The sequence below is a fragment of the Sesamum indicum genome, linkage group LG3 (assembly GCF_000512975.1).
Source record: "Sesamum indicum cultivar Zhongzhi No. 13 linkage group LG3, S_indicum_v1.0, whole genome shotgun sequence".
NCBI classification, from domain to species: domain Eukaryota; kingdom Viridiplantae; phylum Streptophyta; class Magnoliopsida; order Lamiales; family Pedaliaceae; genus Sesamum; species Sesamum indicum.
In genome coordinates this window covers 3,061,663-3,087,946 of record NC_026147.1, presented here as the reverse complement: position 1 = coordinate 3,087,946, position 26,284 = coordinate 3,061,663, and the positions used below count along the sequence as shown (strand labels likewise).

General features: G+C 35.8%; 3 protein-coding genes across 5 annotated transcripts; 1 reads left to right on the top strand and 2 right to left on the bottom strand.

The window, feature by feature from the left end:
* LOC105157128 (formin-like protein 5) lies at positions 1,935–7,478 on the bottom strand. The gene is made up of 9 exons (XM_011073434.2): positions 7,197–7,478; positions 6,655–6,748; positions 6,204–6,289; positions 4,929–4,978; positions 4,745–4,814; positions 4,577–4,658; positions 4,012–4,427; positions 3,312–3,839; positions 1,935–2,461 (listed from the first exon to the last, which is right to left on the bottom strand). The coding sequence occupies exons 1-9, from the start codon at positions 7,278–7,280 to the stop codon at positions 2,243–2,245; spliced, it is 1,629 nt and encodes a 542-aa protein (XP_011071736.1). The 5' UTR covers positions 7,281–7,478; the 3' UTR covers positions 1,935–2,242.
* On the top strand, positions 12,658–23,871 carry LOC105157125 (zinc finger protein BRUTUS-like At1g18910). Of its 2 annotated transcripts, XM_011073432.2 has the most exons (12): positions 12,661–13,251; positions 14,070–14,288; positions 15,885–16,079; positions 16,148–16,473; positions 16,659–16,890; positions 17,622–19,249; positions 19,534–19,752; positions 19,838–19,975; positions 20,316–20,550; positions 20,643–20,702; positions 23,369–23,440; positions 23,543–23,871. In XM_011073432.2, the coding sequence occupies exons 1-12, from the start codon at positions 12,997–12,999 to the stop codon at positions 23,642–23,644; spliced, it is 3,681 nt and encodes a 1,226-aa protein (XP_011071734.1). In that variant the 5' UTR covers positions 12,661–12,996; the 3' UTR covers positions 23,645–23,871. The 2 variants fall into 2 exon arrangements, with proteins under 2 accessions (XP_020548458.1, XP_011071734.1); XM_020692799.1 differs by lacking the exon at positions 19,838–19,975 and having other exon boundaries at positions 12,658–13,251.
* Positions 20,725–26,033, bottom strand: LOC105157127 (LOB domain-containing protein 27). 2 transcript variants are annotated; one of them, XR_847414.2, is made up of 3 exons: positions 24,970–26,033; positions 24,622–24,811; positions 20,725–23,034 (listed from the first exon to the last, which is right to left on the bottom strand). XR_847414.2 is itself a non-coding variant. In XM_011073433.2 (3 exons), exons 1-2 carry the CDS (start codon positions 25,746–25,748, stop codon positions 24,709–24,711), a joined length of 882 nt encoding a protein of 293 aa, XP_011071735.1. In that variant the 5' UTR covers positions 25,749–26,033; the 3' UTR covers positions 20,725–23,034; positions 24,693–24,708. The 2 variants fall into 2 exon arrangements, 1 of the variants encoding a protein (XP_011071735.1); XM_011073433.2 differs by having other exon boundaries at positions 24,693–24,811.

Below are 26,284 nucleotides of genomic sequence, written 5' to 3'. Positions count from 1 at the left end.
TAGGATCAATAATGCCAAAATTTTTAGAATTTTGAGACTAAAAGTGTCAATCTAGTAAAATAGGGAACAAAAAATGAGAACAACCCTATCTAGTAGGACCAAAAGTGCAATTTTACCAATACTTTAACATAAACATAAAACTAAGCTATCATCTCAACACTTATCATTACCTCAATCACAATTTTATGATTATTTGGGGAACTAACCTGCAAAATCACTACAAAGAATTACTGAATTTGTAGCGAATTTAGGAACTACTTTTTTTACTTTTGGAACGATTCTTAATGGAATTAATTTGAACCCGTATTCCACTTTCATTGTTATAGACGACGTTCCTAATATTTAAAAACGGTTAAGGGTGGACCGTTCCTGAAGTGGAACACAATACAAAAAAAGATGGGATTTAGGGTGGGTTTTGGAACAATATTTTTTTATTTGGAATGGTTAGAGGAACACTAAATTTATTTGGAATGGACTTTGGAACGGATGTAAAACCAATCGAAATCCGTCTTTGCAATTGCCGTTACAAACTCTAGTTCTAAACACTCAAAAAACAATTAATTATACATAAAAACAATTAATTAATATTTTATTTTATACAAGGAAAGTTTTCTAGTTCTGTTACCTTACAGAGGTTAATAATTGTAGCCGTTATGTTAATGTCTTAGGATTCTTTCCTGAAATTCAGTTTAAACCGTTGTAGCCGTTGGGGACCTTCGCCCCCAAGAAACTCTTTTCTCGGATTCCTCTGATTCTCCAAAACCCATGACGACTCAATTATGGTAACTTCCAAATCCCATGAGGACTCAATTATGGTAACTTTTACTCTATATATATGTGTGTGTATGTGCAATAATTTTCAGTCATCACTATCAGTCATCTCTACTTTTCACATCAAATTTCCCATTCATCATCAGAAGCAAACGCACATGATGCAAGAGATCATGCTCCCTCACCAACTTTACTCCGCCGCCAGATCTGGCGGCGCTCGGAATGTGCCCCGCTTTCGAGGTCTTCTTCCCCATCAGATCATCAACATCCCTTCTAATAATCCTGCACGGACGCGTCAGCATGGTTACGTTCAAGTTCAAGAAAGGAACTGGTTTCAAGAAGACGAAACTCTGATTCTTGATATTGTAACAGTACCGCGAAGAGAGAATGTCGGAAGAGATGGAGGGTTGTCGGAGAGACTCATCTTGAAGTATCTGAACATGAGGGATTGTCGTGAGGTTAACAACGACGGCGAACCTAAGATCTGCGTCGTGTGTCAGGATGATCTGTGCCAAGAAAATAGTAGGATCGGAGTGGTCGATTGTGGGCATGAATATCATGCTTCATGCATCCGACAGTGGCTGCAGCAGAAGAACGTTTGCCCCCTCTGTAAAGCCATTGCATTGCATTGCCCTGTTGATTAAGAGCAGAGTTGAAGAACAGCTTTACTGAGGAAGATGTAAAGAGACATGTGACACTATGTACGAGATACTTCCAAGATTGTAATGGATTGAGAATGTATTTTTCATGTTTCTTTGTGTTTCCTTTTGGAGTATTATCCCATCTGAGGTCTGTTCACTAATCAAGTAAAGAAATTAACTAATCTGAGTTGATTCCGATATGTTATTCTTGCAACTTGTTTGAATGTTTATTGGACCAACCAAAGATTTGTGTTGTTATCTGATTTCATTGTTAATAGAATTCATGCTGCATTAACTTTAATTGATTTGAAAACTAATATTGAAGCTTGAATAGATGGACGTATTCATTCAAGAAACAGAGATTTAATTCAGACAATCTTGTCTCGAATTCCCGTTCTGCCAAATACTATTGAACAAACTATGCATCTCCAGCTTTGGCTTTAACCTTTTCTTTCACCTTTGTAAACCAGAGGCGTGTATATGTCTGTGTGTGTGTGTGTGTGTGTAGAGAGAGAGAGAGAGAAAGATTAAATACATGATATTGGTAAAACAAGGTTCTTCATAAGATACAATTTTCTGTCTTGACTTAACAGTAATGGTGCCAGCTACAAGTAAGCAAAGGAATAAGATCTGTGACGAGGATAATGTGATAAGGGCGTAAATGTTAGCCCTCTCCAAACGGAGTATGCTTTCTAGTCTCTAACAATGAACTGAAGGGCTACGATAAGGGCAAAAAGTTTAGTATAACGGTTAATGCATCCTGAACCATAGTAGAAGCCCTGTACATGCAGCATTCCTCTCATCATGCAATCCCATCATCTTATTTCCCCTCAGCTATCAAGAGCACCAAGTGCTTTCATGTCCTCCAAGAATGCCATATATGAGTCGTCAATGCTCTGTGGTTTAGGTGCAGAGGACAAGCTAGTTGATTCGTGCCTTGTAATAGGCGGAGCTACAATGGGCCGGTTGGATGGCAAAACAGTGGACGACGTCTTTGGCTTTGGTTTTGGAAGGGCAGACTCTCTCCTGACTCGTACAGATGCAGGAACCTGCAGTAGAGCAATGCTGATGTTACGACTTTCATGAGATTACCGATAGTTCATAATTCGTTTTTAAGAGCCATCAATAATTGTATAGGACTGTATGCTAAGACAAACAGTATTAACATCACGGTATGCCATCTGTTGTTTCTTTTCCCGTGTCTGTATACTATCACATCCTCGGTCTATCATGATTTTTGCTTTCCTATTGCACAGGCCATGAGGGTGTGTCCAATATACTTGTCCTCACTTAAAGAGAGCAGTAAATTATAAACTCATAACTAAGGATAAGAGTCATAACTAATATAATTAACAAGATTTTAGCTTTACCTCATCCCCGAAAGAGTACAGTCAAAGCATCTGTCTACAGTTTATTCCTTTAACACAAGCCTTTCTGTGCTAAACCTAGTCATCAATAGATTCTGCATTCATATGTTCAAGTTTGACATTTCAACACTGGAGATTGCAAAGCTATAAACTAGTATCCTAAATTCAATTCGGGTAAAACTGGCCAGAGAAGGGAGAATGGAACCAGACACCAAGAAAAGGTATTTTAAGCTTGAGGAGGAGAACGGGACAGCAAGAGCAAGAAGAGATGGATCATAAAGATACAGATATGTCGGCCAAGTAGTCTCCTTCATAGTGACCTAGGTAACATGTTAACATTTTGAACATTTGGCAACCAAGAATATTAGACACAGAAACATAGAATTGCTAGAGTGACCATGACTTGCACTTTCTTCAAAAAATTTTGGGTAACATTAACACAGCATTAGATGTGCATCAAACTATTTGAAGCTACAATGCTAGATTCTGGTGATAAAAATGACAATGTATACACAGAAGCATATAATCTCACCATGGCTGTGAGCTCTGGAGTATGCTGTGCCAGAGGCCTCTTTACAACAGTGGATGCAGCTGATTTGACGTATGATGGCTTCTGAGGAGCAGATGGTCTAGCAATGAGGTCATCTTGTGGAATAGGAGGTGGACCAGGCGGAAGCGGTGGTCTCATCATTGGTGGGGGTCCAGGGGGAGGTCCAAAAGGTGGTCTTGGTAATAGTGGGACCATGACTCCAGGAGGAACAGGTTGTCCAGCAATTCCAGGAGCAGATAGCGGTGGGCGCATATCAGCGGGAGGCGGTGGTGGTGGAAAGCGTGAAATGCCTGGAGGAAGTACATCAGGCTGTAAATTTGGGCCCATGGCAGCTCCAGGCACTGGTGGCTGTTGCCTTAATGGAGGTGGTGGGGGAGCCATTTTCAGCATTTCTTTGGCATCAAAATGACCTTTCGTATCAGACTCAGAAGACGACCCTTCAGGTTGACTATCACCCAGCTTCGGAGGCAGCCCTACTGGTGGAGGCGGTGGAGGAAGAACGGTTGGCATCTATAAGAGACAATTAGCATGCAACACCCGTCAGCTAAAAGTTATTATAACAAACCAATTATATGTAGATGATCTATTACGTGAATTACATACATTCCCCCCTGCCACCAAACTGTCATTTAGGTAAGAGTACTCAAAGTAATAATTCGAGAACAGTCTGCAAAAAGCATACCTGGATTGAGTTGCTGGAGGATGAATCATCTGATTTTGAGGCATTCTCAATACCAACAGTACCAGGGGGAGGTGGTTGAGCAGATTGGTGGATAGGTGGGGGTGGAGGAAGTGGTGGACGGGCAGCAAGCAGCTCTTTAGGCGGTGGGCCAGGAGGAGGTGGTGGTGGAGGCAAAGGTGGTGGAGGCAATGATGACGAAATGTCCGTCATTGCCGGCTTTGGAGGCATTGGGGGTGGAGGCGGCAAAGGCAAAGATGTAGGCATCATAGAGCCATCTCCAGAATCTGAGCCTGCACTAGGCAATGGAGGTGGTGGAGGTGGTAAAGGAGGTACAGATAAATTAGAATCCTCTGTTTCTGACTTTGATGATGACGCAACATTACTTGCTGAAGATTCTGGTAAGGGTATCCTAGGTCCTGCATAAGAATGTGAATAACAAAATCCAAATGGTGAGAGATGAAAGGAGATGAGTTGGCCTGGTAGGAGAGAGCAGAGAGAGATACAAATGAAAAAAAATAATAATAAGAGAAACATTTTTCTTACATAAAAAAGGACCATAACACACCTATTGATGATTTAAACATAGGAGGTTTTCCAGGTGGAGGAGCTCCAGAAGGATTCAGAGTTGGGTGATAATAGACTGAGTCCTGCATCAATATATTGCTAAATGTGGGTTGACAGATCAGCAGAAGAGTTCCATATAGTAATACCACCAAAATTGAAATGAACTTACTTCAGGTCTGGGATGCTTGACTCTTTCTTCCTCTTCCGCAGTAGCCCGCCTTCGAACAGGTCCCAAGTGACTGTACGAAAAGTGACGCCATCAGATTTAAAAACTAACATTAAATACAAACATACCTTATGAATAAAGATAAGTTTAACTATTTTAAGGAGCACAGACAAAAAGGCTTCCTCACCTGAACATAACTGGTGCTTCGCCTTTTTCCTTCATTTTTTCTTCATATTCCTTTACACCACAAGATAAGACTGTTATGAACATTCTATTTCTAATGAAAGTAAAGGGGCAATAGAAGGAATTAAATACTCATGAATCATATAGTGTATCATCTCCTTCCAAGGATTTCAGGGGTCTCCGCAACAGCAATTCACAAAAACAAACACAAGCATTACAGTTTTCTAGGAAATGTAAACCATAAAGGCCAAAAGATATCCCAAGTGGGGGGCCTGAACTGTTGAAATTGATATCCAAAAAAGGTCAAAAGCTCCTATTCTAGGCTATCTAAGATGTCTTTTATACAGCCAATGATGCACCTCCATGAATTTGATCTCTCAGCCATAAGTTCATGGGTTAAAGCCACAAAGTTGGAATAGGAGGAGTTTTGGGATGAATTTGTGGGATTTTACAATGGTTCAGGATAAGAATAAGATCACAAATTGATGCATCTGGGGGCAGAGCTGGTACGGAATTTTCACAGTCCGAAGTGGACCGGTTTTTAGTTGAATATCTTGGTTGGATTGCTTGCTTTTTCTCTTTAGCTGGAAACTCATCTTTTATTTTGTTGAATTTCTTTAACCAGAGGGTGAAGTTTGGTGCCATACTGTCTTACTTGTCCTGTATTTTCATGAGGTTTACACACACACAAATTCAATTATGCCCATAGGGCCATACCATAATTAAGTTCACTGAGTTCATATTCAACCTTACTACCAACTTTCTCTTATCAGATACTGGTATCTACTCCTCTACTTGAAGTGATATAGAAAAGATGGACATTTCCCAATTCTAACATATTTTATCAAACCAAATCTTCCCAAGACCCTTACAAGTACGAACATTATGAAAGGGGAGCATGAGCAGTACTACAGACTGTTGAAGTTAATCAGCTTCAAATAGTAACAGAATGTTTTCATTAAAAATAAAAGCAACCAACCTCATGTGTCAACTTGATACCAAATTACTACCACAAAAATCTTCATATAGACATAGTTGAATCAATAGGTGTCAGTTAAGATAAGAACAAATAAGGCAAGTCTTACCACATCTGCACTCACTACATAAGATATATGTTTACGTAATGCCTTGCAAAGTTCCAATCTAATATATGTTTCTTGCATGACCATTCTCAAATACAGATTTATTGGCTACAAGTCTTGAGCTTGCTAATGTCTAGAATTGCTATACTAGAAAAAATGTTATGAAATACACTAGATGGCTTAAACTAAGGAATTACCTTCCTTTTCTTGAGCACCAGATTGAGTGTATCTTCAAGTTGTCTCTTTTTGTGTTTTCTAGCTTTGTCCAAAGCACCATCTGCCTCTGCAAAAATTTATAGAACACAAATCAAGATACAATGTAGACAATGAGAATCTCCTTCCCCCTCCTGCAATGGAAAATTTTCCATGAAATGCATCCAAGTGAATACTACTACTACTACATGTAAAACACACACCTAAACCCTCAGCTGAAGACATCAATTAATTGAATCTATGAATTGTTAGGTAAAAGTGCTTTATCATTACATTCCACCGGTTTAGGAATTTTCTTGTTATTTCCATAGGATAGCTAATATTACAAAGGTCAACCAGCTCAATCATAACCCGAAAAACTCAAGTTACAGTGTTACACTTCTCTATATAACAAGGAATCACCAATGAGACAAAATGCACTGCATAATGACTTACTCATTGCTTCCAGCTTCTGAATCTGCTCCCTCAATGTCTCAGGATCCTTTTTCAAGATTCCAACTTCCCTCACCTTCTTCCGCTCCTTTTTGTTCTGTACAATAACATTGACACCAATTTCAGAAGCTCTACAATGCACAACTATGCTTTCTAATACTATACCATTTCCCTTTTTTTTATGAAAAGTTACGAAATATGCCAAACAATACCACTCTAATACTGTACAATGCAAATATAACTTAACCAAACAACATGCTCAATTTCCTCTTTTCATACAGAAACATCTTAAGAAATAGCAAAAGAAAGAAGTCTGGGTCATCAGCTTCACTAAATGCCTATAAGAAAAGCACCAATTTTCACAAGTTAAACTCAAATGTCAAAACAAAACCAGCTAAAACCCAAACAGAATTTAAAAGGAGATCCAACAACATCTCCCAGAATTAAAGTTCACATTGCACAAATAACCACAAACAATTCCACCAGGCAACAAATACATCAACATAAAAATCACACACGAACCAAACAAAAAAGAAGAAAATTACCCGCTTCAATTCCTTCTTGCGCAGCTCCTTGCGGTAAGCATCGGTAGGGTTCATGGTTTTGCCTCCCTTCGTAGTCTTCACCATTGTGTCGGCTATACACTAATTGCCTAATCAATCTTCTTCCCCCTGCTCGTTCCCTTCAATAAGGAATTTCAGACGGCGATTTACACCGCTAATACCTCGTCGTGAATCGATTTGAGTGTTTCTACAGAGGCTTTCGCGATACGGAGAAAGATGGAAGAGGAGAATGATTTTTTGGTTTTGGGGATATTTGGGTACAGTGAGCTCCCGGGTCGGGTTTTATTTGGTGGGTGGGCCGCTCCTTTCTATGTAAACCACATTTATGTGAGTACTAGAGGTGGCAGATGAGTAGAGCCAGCTCGATTTTGAGCTCGACTCGAGTTCGAACGCTAAGTTATGCCTGTTCATCAGCTCAATATTTTTTTAATTTTATATATAATTTTGTTTTTAAATTTTTTATATATTTAATTTTATATTTAATAATTAATCAATTTTATAATCAAAATTGACCATTTATTATAATTATTAATCAATATCATATATTTTATTTTGGATAATAATAAATTATGGTACTTTTATTTATACATTTAATATTTGTACAAAAATAAATTTAATCAACAACTTAATAAATTATAATATTTTTTATAATTAAAAATTCTTATTTAATATGATATAAACTTTATGTTATATTTTAATATATATTTGTATTACGTTATACATTTTTTAACTTGATAAGTAATTCACTTATGATTTTTTATTATTTATGATTTTATATCAAAAATTAGTAATTTCTATGAATTAATCTAAAAATATAATAATAATAATAACAACAACAACAACAACAATAATAATAATGATGATGATGATGATGATTATGATGGTTGAACAATTCTAATTATTATTTTATTATATCTATAATGAGATTAAGAAAAATTAATCAATAATTACGATATCTTAAAATTTGGGCACCCAATTCATACGAAATTTAAATATATACAAAACTGTGTCCATCGGGCGGTATGATTTAAAATCACATGGTCTGATTCAACGATACACCGTCTTGAATGATTACTCTTATATTCCGAGTACGATATCTCGACATATGTATATCCAATAAATCTAAAACTTTACCAAATATATATTTTCTGTAAGTTTTAACATATCTAACGGTCTGATCTGAATTTTGATGGCTCGAGTAACCCATGTTGTTCAACAATGTAAGATGATAGTTACATCAATGTTATACTAATATTTATAAATTTATAAAATTTGCAGATTGTGAACATATATTAATTTCAACTATAAAATATTTTTATGTATTTTAATTGCATTATTTCAGATAATTGATACTTTTTCAATAACTTTAAACTGTTCAGAATGATTTTTTTTTTTGGTACTATTTACTAATTATATTACTACTAAACTAATCAGTAGTTTATATTTATAATAATAAATTAGAATTTCATACTATATTTTGGTATATTTATAATATAGTATACATTATACAATCTATTAATTATATTACTACTAAACTAATCAGTAGTTTATATTTATAATAATAAATTAGAATTTCATACTATATTTTGGTATATTTATAATATAGTATACATTATACAATCTATTTTATTACTTATAAATTTATGTAAAAAATTGATGATTCTCATTATTTAATATAATAATAATAATAATATAGTATGCATTATATAACTTATTTTATTATTTCTAAATTTATGTAAAAAAAATTGGTGATTTTCATAATTTATGATAAAAATAATAATAATAATAAACAAAAAAAAAAAACATTATGATAACAATAATAATAATAATAAACAAAAAAAAAAAATCAGTTTGAGCTCAAGCTCAAGCTCGACTCGTTGCCACCCATAGAGCTCGGTTGGCCTCCTAAACAGATGAAATTATTTGAGCGGTGCTATAAGAAAAAAGATGACGACGGCTGGAGCGGGCTGAGGACTGCAGAGGTGCCGGTAAGTAGCTAAAATTATTAATATTATTTTTTTAAAAAAATTAATTATTCGTTAAAAGTACTAACAATTTTGTTTGTTTTACATGAGACGTTGCAGAACCTGTTGGAGGATGGTTAGCCTTAGCCTACGATCGAGAACCATGATGCCCCCGCCAAATCGGAGGCTCAGTAGCGACGATGGAGTAGTAGATGTGGCTGGCTGCAGTTGGGGGCAAGAACAAAGGCCGAGTATTCGGCCTTGGTTTTAAGGCCCATGTCTCCAACCACACATTCACATCACCACCACCACCGCCACTGCCAAACCCGGCTATGGAGGACTGCATCGGCTATGAAGGAGATGTAGGCCTCCTCTTCGACCACAACACCGCTTCCAACAGACCCTCGGCCTCAAATCGGGACAATGTAGACATTGCTGACGAGAAGGGGTTAGATTAGGTTTTATAATTTTCTTTTGTAATTAAATCATTTTTATATTAATATAATATCTTATCTTAATTATTCATATTTCATAATATTTATTATATTTGTTATTATTTTATATTTATTTAATTAATTAAATTAGTTAAAAATTAATTAAATTAATTTAATTATATATGAGAATTTACTAAAATATATAAATTTATTTATTTATTTATTCAAATTTATTAAATATATTAATAAATTATAAAATTCAAAAATTAAGAACTGTTTAGTAATGGTAAAGAAAATATTAAAAATTTAAATAAATAATCATTCCAAATACCATTACTAAAATAGTTTTGAACACATGTTCGTAAACTAGACTAACCATTCCAAATACCATTGTTGCAACCATTTTAAACAAGTGTTCATAATTAGTGGCTAACCGTTCCAAATACCATTGCTATTTTAGTTTCTAATATGTGACTTCCAAAACTAAAAAATATTGTTCCTAGTACCATTACTAAAACAATTCTACAAACGTGTTCCTAATTAAAACTAATCGTTTCTAAAATCCGTTATAGTGTACAGTTCCAAAACCCATTCCGATATTTATCACAAATACAAATAAAAACAGATTCAAAATTTAGGCACGAGTATTACAATGATCGTTCCAAAAGTTCCCCGATAAAATTAATTTAGTCGTTCCAAAATCCTTAAAAATCGTTCGAATTCAAAAAAAAAAAAAAAAAAAAACTTAGACGAATTCAATATTAGGAACGGTTTTCAATTAGAGTTACAGTTATCATCCCAAATACAATCAATTTTGCCTTAACTGCTCTTAAATTTTTGCAACGCCATCTGTAAGGACGAATTTTAATCCATTCCAAATAAGTTCTGTGTCCATATAAGCCCGACCCCTCATATAGCCAAGTAAACAACTCTTTATTTAAGTTGGACTAGTTATTCAACTTAGTTTAGAAAAATAAACAGCCCTAAAATAAATAACCCTTTCAATTGAAAGTTTGAAATGACGTGATAAAATATAATACTAATATAAAAAGAAAAATTCTTCCACATTCTAATAACTCAATCGCACTAATTTTTTTGTGAAGTCAAAATGTCTTTCATGATAAAATAACTAATTTATTTAATGTTTTAAAATTTATATTAACTGATAAATTATTATTTTTTTCTTTCTTTCTTTTTATTAATGTAATGTACTAATTTATATATTTTACTCTTATTTATAATATATTTTAAAGTGTAAAAAATTAGTTATTATATACACATAGAAACGATGTGTCACAAATACTAGTATTTAAATCAACATTAAATTTTAAACCCATCTTTATCATCATCCCTACTAAACAAACACACATTCGTTCTTACATTTATTTAAATCAACATTAAATTATTAAATAGTATTTGAAAATAGCAAATGGGCCAAGATGGAGCCCAACAGGCCCAAAGTCAAATACCGGAGGGGAGCGTGTTCGCATGAGGGAGGCACGTGCCTAGCTGAAGCCGGACACGCGCACGTGCCCGACGAAAGTTGACTCTCCCCGAAATCGCGTGACGGAGAAATCGAGGTACGGCATGAACTAAGCCTCCTCCTCCTGTTCTTTTCGTGGCGGACCATGCTAACATGGTGCACTTCCACTCGCTTGGGTATGGAATTACAATGCACTCGCTTGATTGAGTGTTATTGCATGTAACGTTTTTTGTGATTTGAAAAATTACACATAATATTCTTAATATTTGTTTCCGTCCAATAAATAAATATATTCGTTAAAAATTTGTTAATATTAACAAAGAAGTTCAATGAAAAATCGTACTTGTTCATAATTGACTTATTACAGATTCATTGTATGCTGAATAGTTTTTCCTGGCTAAACTACTTTTATACGGAGGAAGATGCATCTTCTCACATACATTAGCGTATTAAGAAGCTGTATAAGGGTAGTTTAGCCATAAAAATTTATTTAAACTGCAATAAATTTTTAATAATAATTCAATTGAGGGTAAACATGAATTGTCATTCAACTTTTTTGTTAGCATTAGTAAATTTTGTGAATTTTTTTACTAATAGATTGATTTATTGGGCAAAAACAAATATTCAGAATATCAGATACAATTTTTCAAACCTTATGAAATTTATGTAGAAATTGCACCAATTTTTATAGGAGAGCGATATAATTATCTCTTTATTAAATATATTACTAATTTTGAACTGATCATACATTTAATACAAATTATTATAAATTCACATTAGATGCTTGTATTCATGAGATGTGAACCTGTAATTTTATAATTGTGAGATTTCAATATTACATTTTGATTTTGATCGAAATTAGCGATCTTTCACAACGATCTCGTAGTCAGCCATGTATTCTATTAAGACAATGTTGGATCCTGAGGTCAAGAAAGCACGTGAGGCTCGTCGGGTTCGTCCCCGACTTTGACCCTTCGACACTCAAGTTAGTAAGGTCAAATCGAATAGAAAATGTGCTATCAAAAACCAAAAAGGTCGAAAATAACTAAATGCCAATTACCTTAAATAACAGTGCGTCGAAGTATTTATAGAGCTCAAGTGGTTACTGTTGTTTGGGCCACGTGTCCTCATCTAAGTAGCATATGTACTCGATCTGACGGTCCTCAAATTTTGGGGTCTTCTTTATCAAAATGGGTCCCGAATCGAGCTATCTGACTTGTTTTTCCGAAGGTGCGGATTTTGTGCTCATAAATGACGTATTTTTGGCACTCCACACTAAAATTGGGGTTTCTCCCATCACATTTGATCATTAAAATTAATGTATATTTTTTTAAAAAAAATAGTATGTATTGATAATCTAATTGCATTTTGGTATAATAATTTTTGAAAATGTCACAATAGTCCCACAAAAACATGAAGCCAATGAAGCGCGTAGTGCACACATCCGCACGACTGCGATGGTTTAGCTATTCAGAGCAAAAGATCCGTTGTGACGAAGCCCACACTCCCACAAAGATCCTCCCAATCGACGTATGAGACATGTGCTGGGGTGGGGTGGCAGTGGCTGATTGGTTCTACAGCGGCCAAAACTCAAATGTACGGAACGAAACAAAGAACAAGAGGTTCGCGCCACGGGCAGTTTGGTGGAACATCAAGATCATCCGCCGTGGCGAAATTTCACACCAAATCCCTACTTAATTTAAGCCCAAGAAATTCTTAAAAAATTCATTTGAATAATAATCTTTGAAGTTTGAACTGATGTTGAAGCCTGTGGGCACAGAGGGAAGAATCTCGTTAAATGTCGGGTTAAATCTGATGCTGGAGCTTCCCCTTTTGGTCTCTCGCGCCATTGATGATAGGTGGTGGTGGTGGTGGAGGAGGAGGAGGCGGCGCGTCATTTGATGGGCGGCAGAGAAACCGAGAAGGAGGAGGATTGGCCGGTGACTTCGATTGCTGGGGTCAGACTCGTTGATGCACCCGTTCTTTTCTTCGTCGCTACTCATAAGGCTTTCCGGGCTGAGCTTGCTGCGCTCCGCCTCGTGGCGGCGGAGGCAGCGAGGAATTGGGTTTGTGGAGATGAAGTCGTGGTTGACCTTAGGCGGAGGTTGGAGTTCTTGAGGCTTGTATATAACTATCACACTGCTGCTGAAGATGAGGTTAGACCAACTTTAGGGATCACTAAGCTAAATTTTCTTTCTTTATTTGTTTATGTTTAAGTATGATTTGTTTGGGGATCAATTTAGACTTTTGTGGAAGTTTTGATTTGTAGTTGAGCTTCTGTTTGGGTGTTCTTTATTTGAGGGAAACAAATGAAATTTTAAACAAGATGATGTGTATGAATCTGTGAAATTGTAGAGCTCTTCTTGTGTGTATCTGTATTGGCAATTCTGTGAAATCAATGTTGAGATAGTCATAATTTCTCATAGTGTTTTCTTTTCCTGGTGCGAAAGAATGGAGTGAGTTGACTTTTGGTACATAATTGAATAATTGGACATACCTTTTCCTAAGCAGTTGAAGCAACATCAGTATTAAAGATGATGCAAATCGTTTGAAAATCGGCACGGAGGAGTTGTAGTAGAAACTTGCCTCTATGTTAGAATAATGCAATACATTAGATCAGTATCTGTTAATATATAAAAGAAATGATCTTGACATGCTTGATGCTTGAAAGATGTTTAGAGTATTTATGGTAGAGTCTGCATTTGTATCGTCTTTGAGTTGTGCCCCCGTGATCTCTAATTGCTCGTCCTTTTTGGATAACTTGGTTTACATAAATAGAAAAGACAAATTGTCTTCTCCGTGCATACAAGAATGAATAAAAGGCATAATCTTTTCGTGCATTCTCTTTTGGAGATGGAGAGATAAAGAGGTTCCCACAACAGAGAATTGTGTCATACTACCATAAAGTAATTTTTTTGTAATCCTCGTTTCTGTAGACTCAAGAATTCCTAAGTTAATTCTTAATTTCTAACAGGTTATCTTTCTGGCATTAGATGCACAAGTAAAGAATGTGGTGTCAACATATTCACTTGAACATAAAACCATTGATGATAACTTTAGCTCCATCTTCCATCACTTGGATCTCTTAATGAAGAGAGATGAAGATGCTCCTCAGATGTTTCAAGAGCTTCTCTTTTCAATAGGTAGTATCCAGTCCATGATTTGTCAGCATATGCAGAAAGAAGAAGAGCAGGTACTTCACATACTTCAGCATTGGGCAGAATTTTTGCAGGTTTTCTTTAGCCTAAATAATTATCTTGGAGGCACTTATTCTGTCCAAATTACATGGTTTCCTTTCTCATATTTGTTGATTTAATGAGTCGTCTGAATTATGAGTACTCTGACCTACCTCTCAAATTCTTCTGTTCAAAAACATGACTTGGATTGAACAAGATAGCATTTTTAGATCAAACCATGACGCCCCTTAAAGCCTGTAATTCTCAGGTCTGGGATCTGAAATTTCTGTATCCTCTTGAAACTTTATCTTGCATAATTAGACATCACATGTTGATCTTGAAATTAACATATGAAAACAGCCATTGTATCTTGACATTTTATCAACTCAATTTACATATCTCTGCTCGAACTTTACCCATTTCGATTGAAGAAATCTAATACCTTGGACACAAACTTGTGAATAGCTAAGCAGTTTCCTGGATGAGCAACAGGGTTCAAGATGTTCTGTGTAAAATTTCTTGTTCCAAACTGAGATTAATTTTTGCAATAATGCTTCTATCAGCTACTGTTATAATTTGCATTGATTGGCGATTATGTAATGAAATCAAACGTCTTAAATTAGTTTCCAGAAATCTGACTACTCATTGCTTATAGTATGATGTATAACCCAAAATTTTGTGTTGAAATCAAACTTGCATTTTATTTTTGTAGATATATATCAAAATATCAAAAGTTTCCTAGCAAGCTTCTTTAGATTTCCTGATATTTCAAATGTTATTAAAATAATTTATATGTAAAATAAATGTGATGAAATAATACTTACATTTAGTAACTTAATAATGAAGTAATAATAAAAGAATGTAAAAAATACTTTTAATGCACACACTTGTAATTATATTAAATTCAAATTAAGAGAGAGTTGTTTCCTTCCATTGTTGTGCCCTGAGTACTGCTAACATCTAACTAATAATTTGCATTCCCAAATATAAAAGTAGAAGTAGGAGAGAGACCTTTTGTTTTAATAGAGATTATTGAGTATTTATCACAACATCATAGGTACATATTTTATTTAGAAAACATTTGCCGAGCAAATTTAAGTTATACCCATTTAATAAACTTACTTTGTTCACATCATATATATTCATCCTTTCAGTTTAAAAGATGCATAATATCCTGATTGTTTTTCTATAAATTTCCATATTGTTTCACAACTGAAACTGAAAGTTTGTATATCCTCAATTTCTGCATAAATCTAGAGCTTTGCAGTAAGCATCGACGCATGTAATATTTACCTTGTGTCCACCTGAGCTTTCTGACAGAAGATACTCTAATGGTCAATAACTATTCCAAGATGAAGTGTCTTGACTACAGGATGTAAGCAGTTGGAGATGTCAATATGGCATAACTAGCTGATCATGTGTCTGAATTCAACTGCTGTAAATAAAATAGTTATATGTACATATCAATAAGTTCTCATGCAGAAAAGTTCATATTACCTGGAACATCCACTTACACTTGCTCTTGCTATGAGGATACTAGGCCAAATCATTTTCCTCCAACACCACGAGATTTTCATCTCCTGATGTTCCATTATACCTTCATGTGACTGCAGGTTTTTCCTCTGGTGAAGCAGAAATTCACTTCCGAACAACAGTCTCAGCTTGTCTGGCAGTACATGTGCAGTGTTCCCATCATACTGCTGGAGGAATTTTTGCCATGGATGACTCTTTATCTTACTTCAGATGAAAAGTTAGATGTTTTAGGTTGCATAAAGCTTATTACACCTAAAGAAAGAATTCTTCAAGAGGTAGATCTAAACTAAAACTCTGATGGGATGTAGTTAACAGTCTTGAATTAACTGTATGATCTGTGTAGGTGGTCTTATCCTGGATTCAGAAAGTAGAGGGATCTTCTTCTGAGGCCAGCGATATATACAGTAAAGTGTGTCAACTTTTAAATGGACTATCCAGTTCCAAGGATATATATGAAGAAGAACGGCAACTGGAGAAAGCATTTCCAATTCAAATAAGGGGCGTCGGGGTCCCAATCAAGGGTATTCATATTTGGCATTCTGCTCTCAGAAGAGATTTTGGTGATATAATACGGGAATTATATCAAATAAGAAGCTCAAACTGTTTTTCAAGCTTATCTTCAGTAGTTGTCCAGCTAAAATTTATTGCAGATGTCCTGATCTTCTATAGGTAAGTTAAGCCATCAAAGTTTCCAGGACTTAAAGATGCATCTTAATATTTTACTCACTTTGCTTCTGGACATTAACAGAAATGTAGCTACTGAAATTCATACATGGGACTGACGTTTTCGGTCCATTTATATATGCATGCGCATCTGATGCCTGTTGACACTTTTGCTCTCTTGTTTGATGCAGCGATTCCTTGGACAAAATTTTTTACCCATTGCTAAGCCAATTTGCCAACAAGAACCTATCTTCTTGCAGTCCACTCATCGAAGAAAGTCATATTAAGAATCTTCGAGTGTTGCTTTTCTGTGAAGCTCAAGGTTCAGATCAGAATAGAAGAAGCTTCATAGAGATGCTTTGTCAGGAACTCGGATCTGTTGAAAGGTGGTTCAGCAAAAACCTGATTTTTCTTGAAACCGAGGTACAATTTACTTCTTTTGTTTTGTTTGGCACTTTTTATTGAAGAAGATAGATGCTGGACATTGTTATTTCTCATTCATTATTTGGAATGCCTGGTATTGTTTTTTTCTTAATTTCCGTTAGTTGTTGCTCTTTATCTTAATATTTACTCTAGTAGGCTGGAAAGTTTATGTTATTCAAGCCTTGGATCATTGAAATTATAAATTAAAAATTAACAAGATCAGTTTCTGTGTTAGGCTTTGGCAATAAGTTTTGTAGGTAATCATGCAAATTTAAATGTTATGTGATGTTAGAATTTCAAATTCCTATATTTCAGGAAGAGTTTAGGAAACTAACAATATGTTCATAGTCCATAGAAATCAAAGTCGAGCACAGATATTAATAAAACTGATCATACCATATTTACATATTGCAAAATGTATTAAATATGTGTTTTCTTGAAGTTTGACCTTATAGTAAGTTCTAGCCAACTAGAAGGCATTGAACCAACACTAGTTCCGCCATAACGTATCCTGTTTAATTCATAAAAGAAAGGGAACATTATTGTTTCTGATGTTTATTTGGAATATGTGAATTTAATTACAACTACCTGCAACTTAATGACATGTACACGTACACAAGCATAAATCACAATCATTTTATGGTCTAGTCAACAGCTTATCTTTAAGTTTCTCAATGGTTGGAAGTCAGTTTTTTGTTGCCTCAGTAACTTTACTCTTCAGTTTCTTCCAGGTTTTCCCATCTATTAGTGAGAGTTGCGCTAGCGAGATGCAGCTGTGGTTCCTCTACACAAGTCTTCATATGATGCCACTTGGGTTGCTAAGGTGCACTGTTACTTGGTTCTCTTCTCACTTAACTGAGAACCAGTCCAATTCTATTCTAAAGAACATCAAACTGGGATGCCCTTCGATCAGTAAGCCTTTTATATCTTTATTACATGAATGGGTTCGCATAGGTTGTTCAGGGAAAACCTCGATTGACAAATTCAGACAAAATCTGGAAGAAATGTTCAATGGTAGATGTTTTTACTTGACTAAGCGAAACAGGCAGGACACTGTATTCTGTAATGAGCTGCCTGGTCCAAACTCAACAATAAAGATGAGGGAAACTGTGGATATCCCCTCATCTTCTGTCTCTGTTGCAACTGAAGAGCGTAATATTTCTCATCCTAGTGAGATGAATCTGCACATTTTCTTTTCTCAGATGTTTAAAAGAATGCCACCCCTTCAAAAGAATCTTGCAGAATCTGATGATGCTATGTCTCTGAATCTTGAGGCTAGACCAATGGACCTCATCTTTTATATCCATAGAGCTCTCATAAAAGATCTGGAAAATCTTGTCATCCTATCAGCTAAGCTGGCTGCAAATGTTGGATTTCTCGCTGAGTTCAAGAACCGCTTCAAACTTTTACATAACATCTACCAAGTTCATAGTATCTCAGAAGATGAAATTGCTTTCCCAGCTCTGGAATCAAAGGGAGCACATCAAAACATAAGCCACTCCTACTGCATTGACCATAAATTGGAAACCAAACATTTCACGAGAACTTCCATAATTCTAGATGAGATCTCTGAATTGAATGATTGTGAAGGGTGCAACAAGACTAGGCTAAAGTACTACCATTTGTGTTTAAAGCTCCATGAAACATGCTTGTCTATGCATAAACTACTATCTGACCATATATACCGTGAAGAAGTTGAAATTTTTCCTTTGTTTAGAGGATGCTTCTCCACTGAGGAAGAAGAGAAGATTGTCGGACACATGCTTGGAAGAACAAGAGCGGAATTTCTTCAAGAAATGATACCCTGGCTAATGGCATATCTAAGCTCTGATGAACAGCATGCTGTGATGTCTTTATGGTTCAGGATTGCAAGATATACGAAGTTTGATGAATGGTTAGGAGAATGGTGGGAAGGTATGACGAGATATAACATATCCACAGTGGAAGAGGGGTCAAGATCTCCTTCATTGGCTGCTGACCCCATCGAAGTTGTTTCAATGTATCTGATGAAAGATGATGCCAAAATTGAAAAAGTCGGGCACGACAGAGGGATGCCAAAAGAATTTGCTTTCGGCAATTGTAATTATTCTGGATCTTGCACTGTTGACAAGTCGGTGCTTGCCTATGGAAGTCAAGATGGATGTCCATCTCAAGATTTAAGCCAATATCAAAATGAGGTTGACAAGAAGAGATCCAATGAAGTGAATGACAAATGCCAGGAATGTCAGAAGTTGAGCCATCAGGAGCATCCTCTGGGAATGAATCAGGAGGAGCTGGAAGCTACTATAAGAAGAATATCTCGTGACTCTAATTTGGATTGTCAAAAAAAATCATATATAATTCAGAATTTGCTGATGAGGTAACATAAGCATAACACTTTGTTCCCTGTCTTTTTTAGGATCTATGGAATCTTCATACAAAGATACTAAAGGACACTTCATTATTGAATTGAAAATCGAAGTGCTTGCAAATGATTGTCTTGAATGACACTGCTGATGCATTTGAGTGCCAGTAAACATTATCACTTGTTACTGGGAACTTCTTGCTCAAATAAGTTCCACCTATATTACTCCCGCAGATAATTATATATGTTGTTTATGCGTTTTTTTATTAGGTTTGATGTCCTTTTTAAATTTATTGCAGTCGTTGGATCATAAAGCAGAAGATGTCTCATCAGGAGGCTTCTACGGAAAATCATAAGGGAGAAATTCCAGGAAAAAGTCCATCTTATAAAGACCCTCTTGAATCAACTTTTGGTTGCAAGCACTACAAGAGGAATTGCAAGCTCTTGGCTCCATGCTGCAACAAGCTTTATACATGCATACGTTGCCATGATGATCAAACCGATCATTCTGTGGACAGGTTAGATTAGCATGAATCGGGTTGCTGCTCAAATCAGTCTTTATTCCTTTGACATGCATATCATTCTTGGCATTTCTTGCTGCAGAAAAGCTATAACAAAAATGATGTGCATGAAATGCCTGTTAATTCAGCCAATTGGCCCTATATGTACGAGCCAATCTTGCAGTGGCTTCTCCATGGGAAAATACTACTGCAAGATTTGCAAATTGTTTGATGATGAGCGGTGAGTTGATGATAATAAGCTGAATTTCATTTAATTATTAGCTTCTAGTTGTTGTGATCCTATTCTGATAGCTTTATAATGCATCACGTAATTCGCAAGTGATGGCTGGAAAGGTCCTTTACTTTATAGTTATAAGTTGTGAATGCATCTGAAGAGGTTTTCTGGTCTTAAATCAACTTATTTACAGTTCATGGTTTACAAAATTTTAACCATCTGTCTAATTCTAGAACAATGGCTATGACCAGCATTTTTAAGCAATCTACTTTGGCAACTATTCCTATTATAATGCTGTACCATCAATAATTAACTAGCTCTATTCTGACATCGATATTTTGGATAGCCAAATATACCATTGTCCTTACTGCAACTTGTGCCGACTTGGGAAGGGATTGGGCATTGATTACTTCCACTGTATGAAATGCAATGCATGTATGTCAAGGTCTCTCTTCGTACATGTATGTAGAGAGAAATGCCTTGAGGATAACTGTCCGATTTGCCATGAGTACATATTTACGTCAAACTCTCCAGTGAAGGCACTCCCATGTGGGCATTTAATGCATTCGGCTTGTTTTCAGGTATCTCTCCTCTTAAGGTGGTTTCTTCTTGCTTGAATTTTGTAAGAATATTTTCATTATTGACATCTCAGTCTTTTTTATCCTGCTGCCAGGACTACACTTGTTCTCACTATACCTGCCCAATCTGTAGCAAGTCTCTGGGCAACATGCAGGTTAGTTAATTCCTTCCTATGTATGTTTCTTTTGTGAACAGCTCATATTGATCTTGGTGCAAGGAAAAGCCCGATTACATATTTTTGTGACTGCAAACGCATATGTTAACAGTTGACCATTTAATGTTGCTAAAAATATAGTTAATGAACCTCAACTCTGCTCATTACACAATCTGATAAAGAGGCTTTACAGAATACAAGCTTATCCTATCTCATTTTAAAAACTTTCGAAGTGTCTGATCCAAGAAAATATATTAAAACATAATTAACTATCTTATCAAATATGGTCAGCAGCTTATTTTCTATATGTAATGTGATACACAACGTCAATCAATATATACCTTTTCCAGTTTCATAGTTGATAAATAAACATGAACTGTATGAATGCAGCTATTCTCTTAGGAACTTGTAACCACACCTTAGTAGCAAGCGAATGAAACAGGGGTCCAGAAAAAAATTTAAAACATCTGTCTGAAGTAAATAAACTAAATCAATTGCTAAAAGGTTTGGTGAGAATGAAATGTTATGAGATTCAGCTAAGTGGAATGAGTGGTAACTGCATGTTCTATCCGATCAAGAACGTATAGTTTCCAAGCATGTCCTCAGCTATAATATTGGTGAAATTTATTTCAACTGTTTGATGGTAAAGTCCAAATTGATTACTCTTTAACGAGTTCCCAAGTATTTAACTTAGTTCAATATAGAATTTGATCAGGCATCTCAACTTAGAAGCAGCATTAAAAGGTGTAAGGTGATGTTGGCTGATGCCTTCATATATTTCTGCAGAGCGTTTTCCTTGTTAGTTTTCGTATTTAATATAGTTAAAAATTTAAAATTAATATTAAGAACTTAAGGATTAAGCCAGCACATTAAGAAGAAAATATTATCCCATAAAATTAAGGAGGAAAGTAAATCGATAGCTATTGCTGTAATAGAGAATTAAAAGGTCGTATTTAATATCACATATTGACATAAGTAAGAATATGTTTTAAGAGGGAAATGCAACAAGACAAATTAGAGATTTTTCATAAATATTAGAAACCTTGGGTTGAATCTAAGGGAAGTTATACAGGAGGGATAGAGAAGGTGAGACACGACGGCCTCATTTTAGTTACAATCTATAAATAAATAAAAGCCAATCACATACTAAATAACTTTCATCCAATCACATTGGTCTAGGTCATATCATGATATGAATAAAGCGATGCAAACTTTTAGAGGAAATGTTATCACCTTTTATTTTCATTATCTCACGGTTAGTGGAATAAGATAAAAGAAATGAAAAGTTCTACTATAAATAAGGAAATTAATCGCTATTTCCCTGTGTCTCATGAGTTGTGGGAGGGAATAACATTGACTTTGGAACATTTCAAATCAAGATCATAAACTCATGTTTCATGCGTTTCATGATCACTATGATATGCATGATGCCGCGGCGATGTATGACTTAGGAACTTCATCATATTTAAGACTAATAAGCAAAAACATGGATGAAGAATTGTCTTTTATTGATATGAATTCAAATAAGAATGTCTATGAGAAGGGTATTAAAGAGTCCAAAGCTAGGTGACACGCCAGGCACTACTCTAAATGTGCAAGCATACACAAAGCTCTACACAATAACTCCATCAAAGCATGGAATGAAACTCTATGCATGTATTTACTGAAAAAAAACTCTATGTATGTATAGGATGCATATATGTAATCATAGAAATCTATTATCATTTTAATTGCTCAACAGACTCACATAGCTAGCCTAGCAGAGGACAATTCTTAAAAATCAATAGGAAGCTTTAGAATAGTTACAGGGAAAAAGTTAAAAAAATTGAAGAGGAATAAAAGCAAGATTTCTGAAGGTATTCTTTTTCTTCTAAAGCTTTTTGATGTTTTTATAATGCTTTGGTAAATATGGATTATTTAATAGTTGATTATCACTACTTTAGATGATTATACCTTTGGAAATTGGGATTTATTCAAATTTCTTTGGGGTACACACCCATTGGCCTGTGGCACAAAATGCATACACCTCAACCGCCAGGCCACCTGCCTCGAACTTGGGCATATGCCCCGTACGACAAATAACCCCCCCCCTCCCTCCCCACACCACAATTACCTTGAGGCAATTTTTAAGTGCCCCACCTAAGGATGCTGCTCGGGGGCGCCTCTGATGACTTTCTTTTGAAATACTGCTTACAAGTAGAAGGACCTGCCATAACTGTCTAGTCATCCTCTGCTGTTCTATTTAGCTTTGTGCATGAGCTGGAAACATTATCTCCAGCTGCTGCTAGTCTTTTTCCCGTTAGTTGTTGCTATCTAGCATAGCCTTCAACATCTGCCAAAGTCCAAAGACATTATCAGAAATTTCTACACCATTCATTTTTAATCATCCCATAAAATGGAACTAGTGAAATATATAGCCTTCATCCAAGTATTCCGTCGCCTTCTAGTAGAATGCTTCTCATATTTCATTGTTGATTGCCGCATATAGTACATAATTAATTGCCCCTGTTAGTGCCATCTCAAAACCTTCCAGCAAACAAAGTAGGGAAAATATGCATATAAATCTTGAAACTAAACAAGTTTGTACGACACTGCAAGTTGAATCCATTTCATGTAATGATATAGCACATGTGGGAGGTCAAAAAACTTATTTGGCTCCTTTTCAGGTGTACTTTGAGATGTTAGATGCTTTGTTAGCTGAAGAGAAAATTCCAGAGGAGTATGCTGGCCAGATTCAGGTCAATCATCTTCTGCATGCATCATCATTTTGTGTTCTTGATTATATGAACTTCTACTATAGGTTAAAATCATTTTAAATTGACAATGCAATGGATATGCAGGTTATATTATGCAACGACTGTGAGAAAAGAGGAACTGCCTCATTTCACTGGCTTTATCACAAGTGCCCTTATTGCGGTTCATATAATACCAGGCTTCTGTGACTCAAGTCTTGGCAAGTTTGTCTTTTTTCAAGCAATCACATCTACAATCCCTGTATGATTTATGCAACTGGTATGAAATAGTTCCATTTTTCAGTTGGAGCACTTAGTTTATGCCAGTCTATCACCATTTTTTCCTCTAGCAGAGAGGTTTCTGGAACTGCAATCTATTGTCCAGCTGTCAGCTCTTAAGCTTGATCTATGAATAAGATAGTTTCTATTAATGATTCCTTCCAGATATATTCTTCTGATTTTCATAGAAAGTCATATTACATAGGAGAGACATTATAAGATGATATTTTCCCTACTGTTTATGTATATTTTTGTCTGAAGTCTCCTAAAAGACACTGTGAGATGTTGCTATTGTCAAATAGTTTGAAGTCTAAATCTCCCAAGATGTAAGAGAGTGGGTACAACTAGAAAACAAAGAAGAGCCTCTTACTGGCATGTTCACTAGGACTTAACATGACCACTGACATATTAGAATACCTACCCTTGCATACTACTGTTAAGACAAATCGAAAAGATCAAGCTCCGGAAAATCCTTGCTTGATTCTCATTCTCTAAATCATGCTATATATGCATAAATTTCTTAAGATGTTTCCACCATGCTAAAATCCCAGCACCATTTTTCCTCTCTTTCCTTGCACAACCTTATGATGGCAGTTCTTCTGACGATGGCATGTCTTAACTTAGTAGTAGCTAAGATCACCAAGCAACTGGTGGTTTACTTTAGGAATGTGAAATGCTACGAAAAAAGGAATGACCTACTGTCAAAATCTCCAAGATTTATTCTCATTTCTGATGAAAGGATAGGATTTCTTTCTTAATGTTCCAATTTACAAGCTCTAATGAATGCAATTAGTTTTCTGTAGAAAAAAAATTATGATTTCTGTATATCTTTGTAAATAAAAAATGAAAATGTAAGAAAACAGGATATAGAAATGAGAAAACACTGTGTAATAGGTGAACATGCTTACTCTATGAAGTTTCTATGAAATAGAAAACAAAATTGGATCTCAGTTGGCCATGCAACTCTGCTAGAACGTACTCCGATTTGATATTTATTAGTTGACACTGGTAAGGCTGAAGCATGCTGCAGCACTCTTCAGTTCATTCTCAGCTATTTGCTCGACAGTCTGCCTAGAATCTTTCAGCGGTGATTCCAAACTGCACGGTGGTTGAAACTTCAAATTCAGTAATGGGGTGATTGTGATTGTAGAGTATTTACAATAGGATGCAATATGATAAACACTCAATATGAAAAAGAAAATATATATATGTGTATACGCATGGAGCGGTTGTAAAATGTTGAAAAGACATGATACCTGGATTCATACGGTTCCTTGGAGCCGATATAGGATTGTCTGTCATCAATGTTGTCGAAAAACGGGTGCATCTCATTGTAATCTTGAGGTGCTTCTTGTGGGATAGGCATAGGTTCTGAAGTAGCCAATTGTGATTGTATGACCATTGAATTGGGATTAGTATTATTGCTATTATAACTATATGCTTGTTGAAACCACAAAGAGTCGACATCATTGTTCTCCTTAGAGTCCAAGTTAGTATTATAATTAGCATTGGCATTGTTGGAATACGAGGCATGTGGTGCAACTGGGACTGCTGTCACAACGTTGTACTGTTGTGGAGGATTATCTTGATGGACAACTGGCATGCCGGCATTTCCTGGAGGTGCCATGCCGAGTTGTAACTGTGAGAGGTAATCATCTGTAGGTGACATGTCTTGTTGTTGATGCTGTTGCTGCCGATAATAAGCTAACTGTTGCAGAACAGCTTGAAGTTCCTCCTCAGCAAGCTGAATTTGGTAAGTGAGTTGTTGTATTTCAACCAAGCATCCGTAGACAGGATACTTATCACGCATAGCGGCATGAAACTTGATAGACTTCATGGCCATGGGTTTCTGATCGGGGTCAAGCTCCTTGAGTAAGTTCTGGATATGTTTCACCCCGAACAGTCTGTGCACGTTCAGAAACATCTTGGGTTGGTCGGCCGGGAAGAAGGGGGCGAGGAGGCATTCGGGGGTGCACCGCCTCCTCTGGTACTTGCATGCAGCGCAGGCCTGGCCCGTGCCACTCTTAAGGGTCATTCTCAATGCATCAAAGTGAATGTATTTCAAGAATGGCAAGAAATGTGGTGTTTGTTGTTTGATGGATCAATTACTGTTAAGAGAAGAGATGATTTCCTGTGTTGGAAGGAGAGAGAGAAGGCAAATAGCAAAGAGTGATCTGAAGTGGTAGTGTATGATAATGTGCGGATTTTGCGAGTGGAAAGACTGAGTAAAATATAGGCGAAAATATTGGGTATGTTTCTTTCTGAATCCATATGAGTGCTCAGGACAAGTGTAGCTTCCTCGGCAGAGCCCTTTTTTCCTCAGAACAAAACGGATTTCCTATTTTTCAGGTTCATCCCATCACAGGTCAGGGCTCTATCTCACTCCCAATATATACATGGCTAAATTATAAAGAATTTGACTAAACTTTATAATAATTATAAATATCTCATTTTTTAAAAATTTATAAATATTTTTTTAAAATTAAAGATTGTATAACAAATACTTTTTTTTAGTTAATTAATTATCATGAGAGCGTATTTGTTAAAAAGATATTAATTTTATGGGGGTTA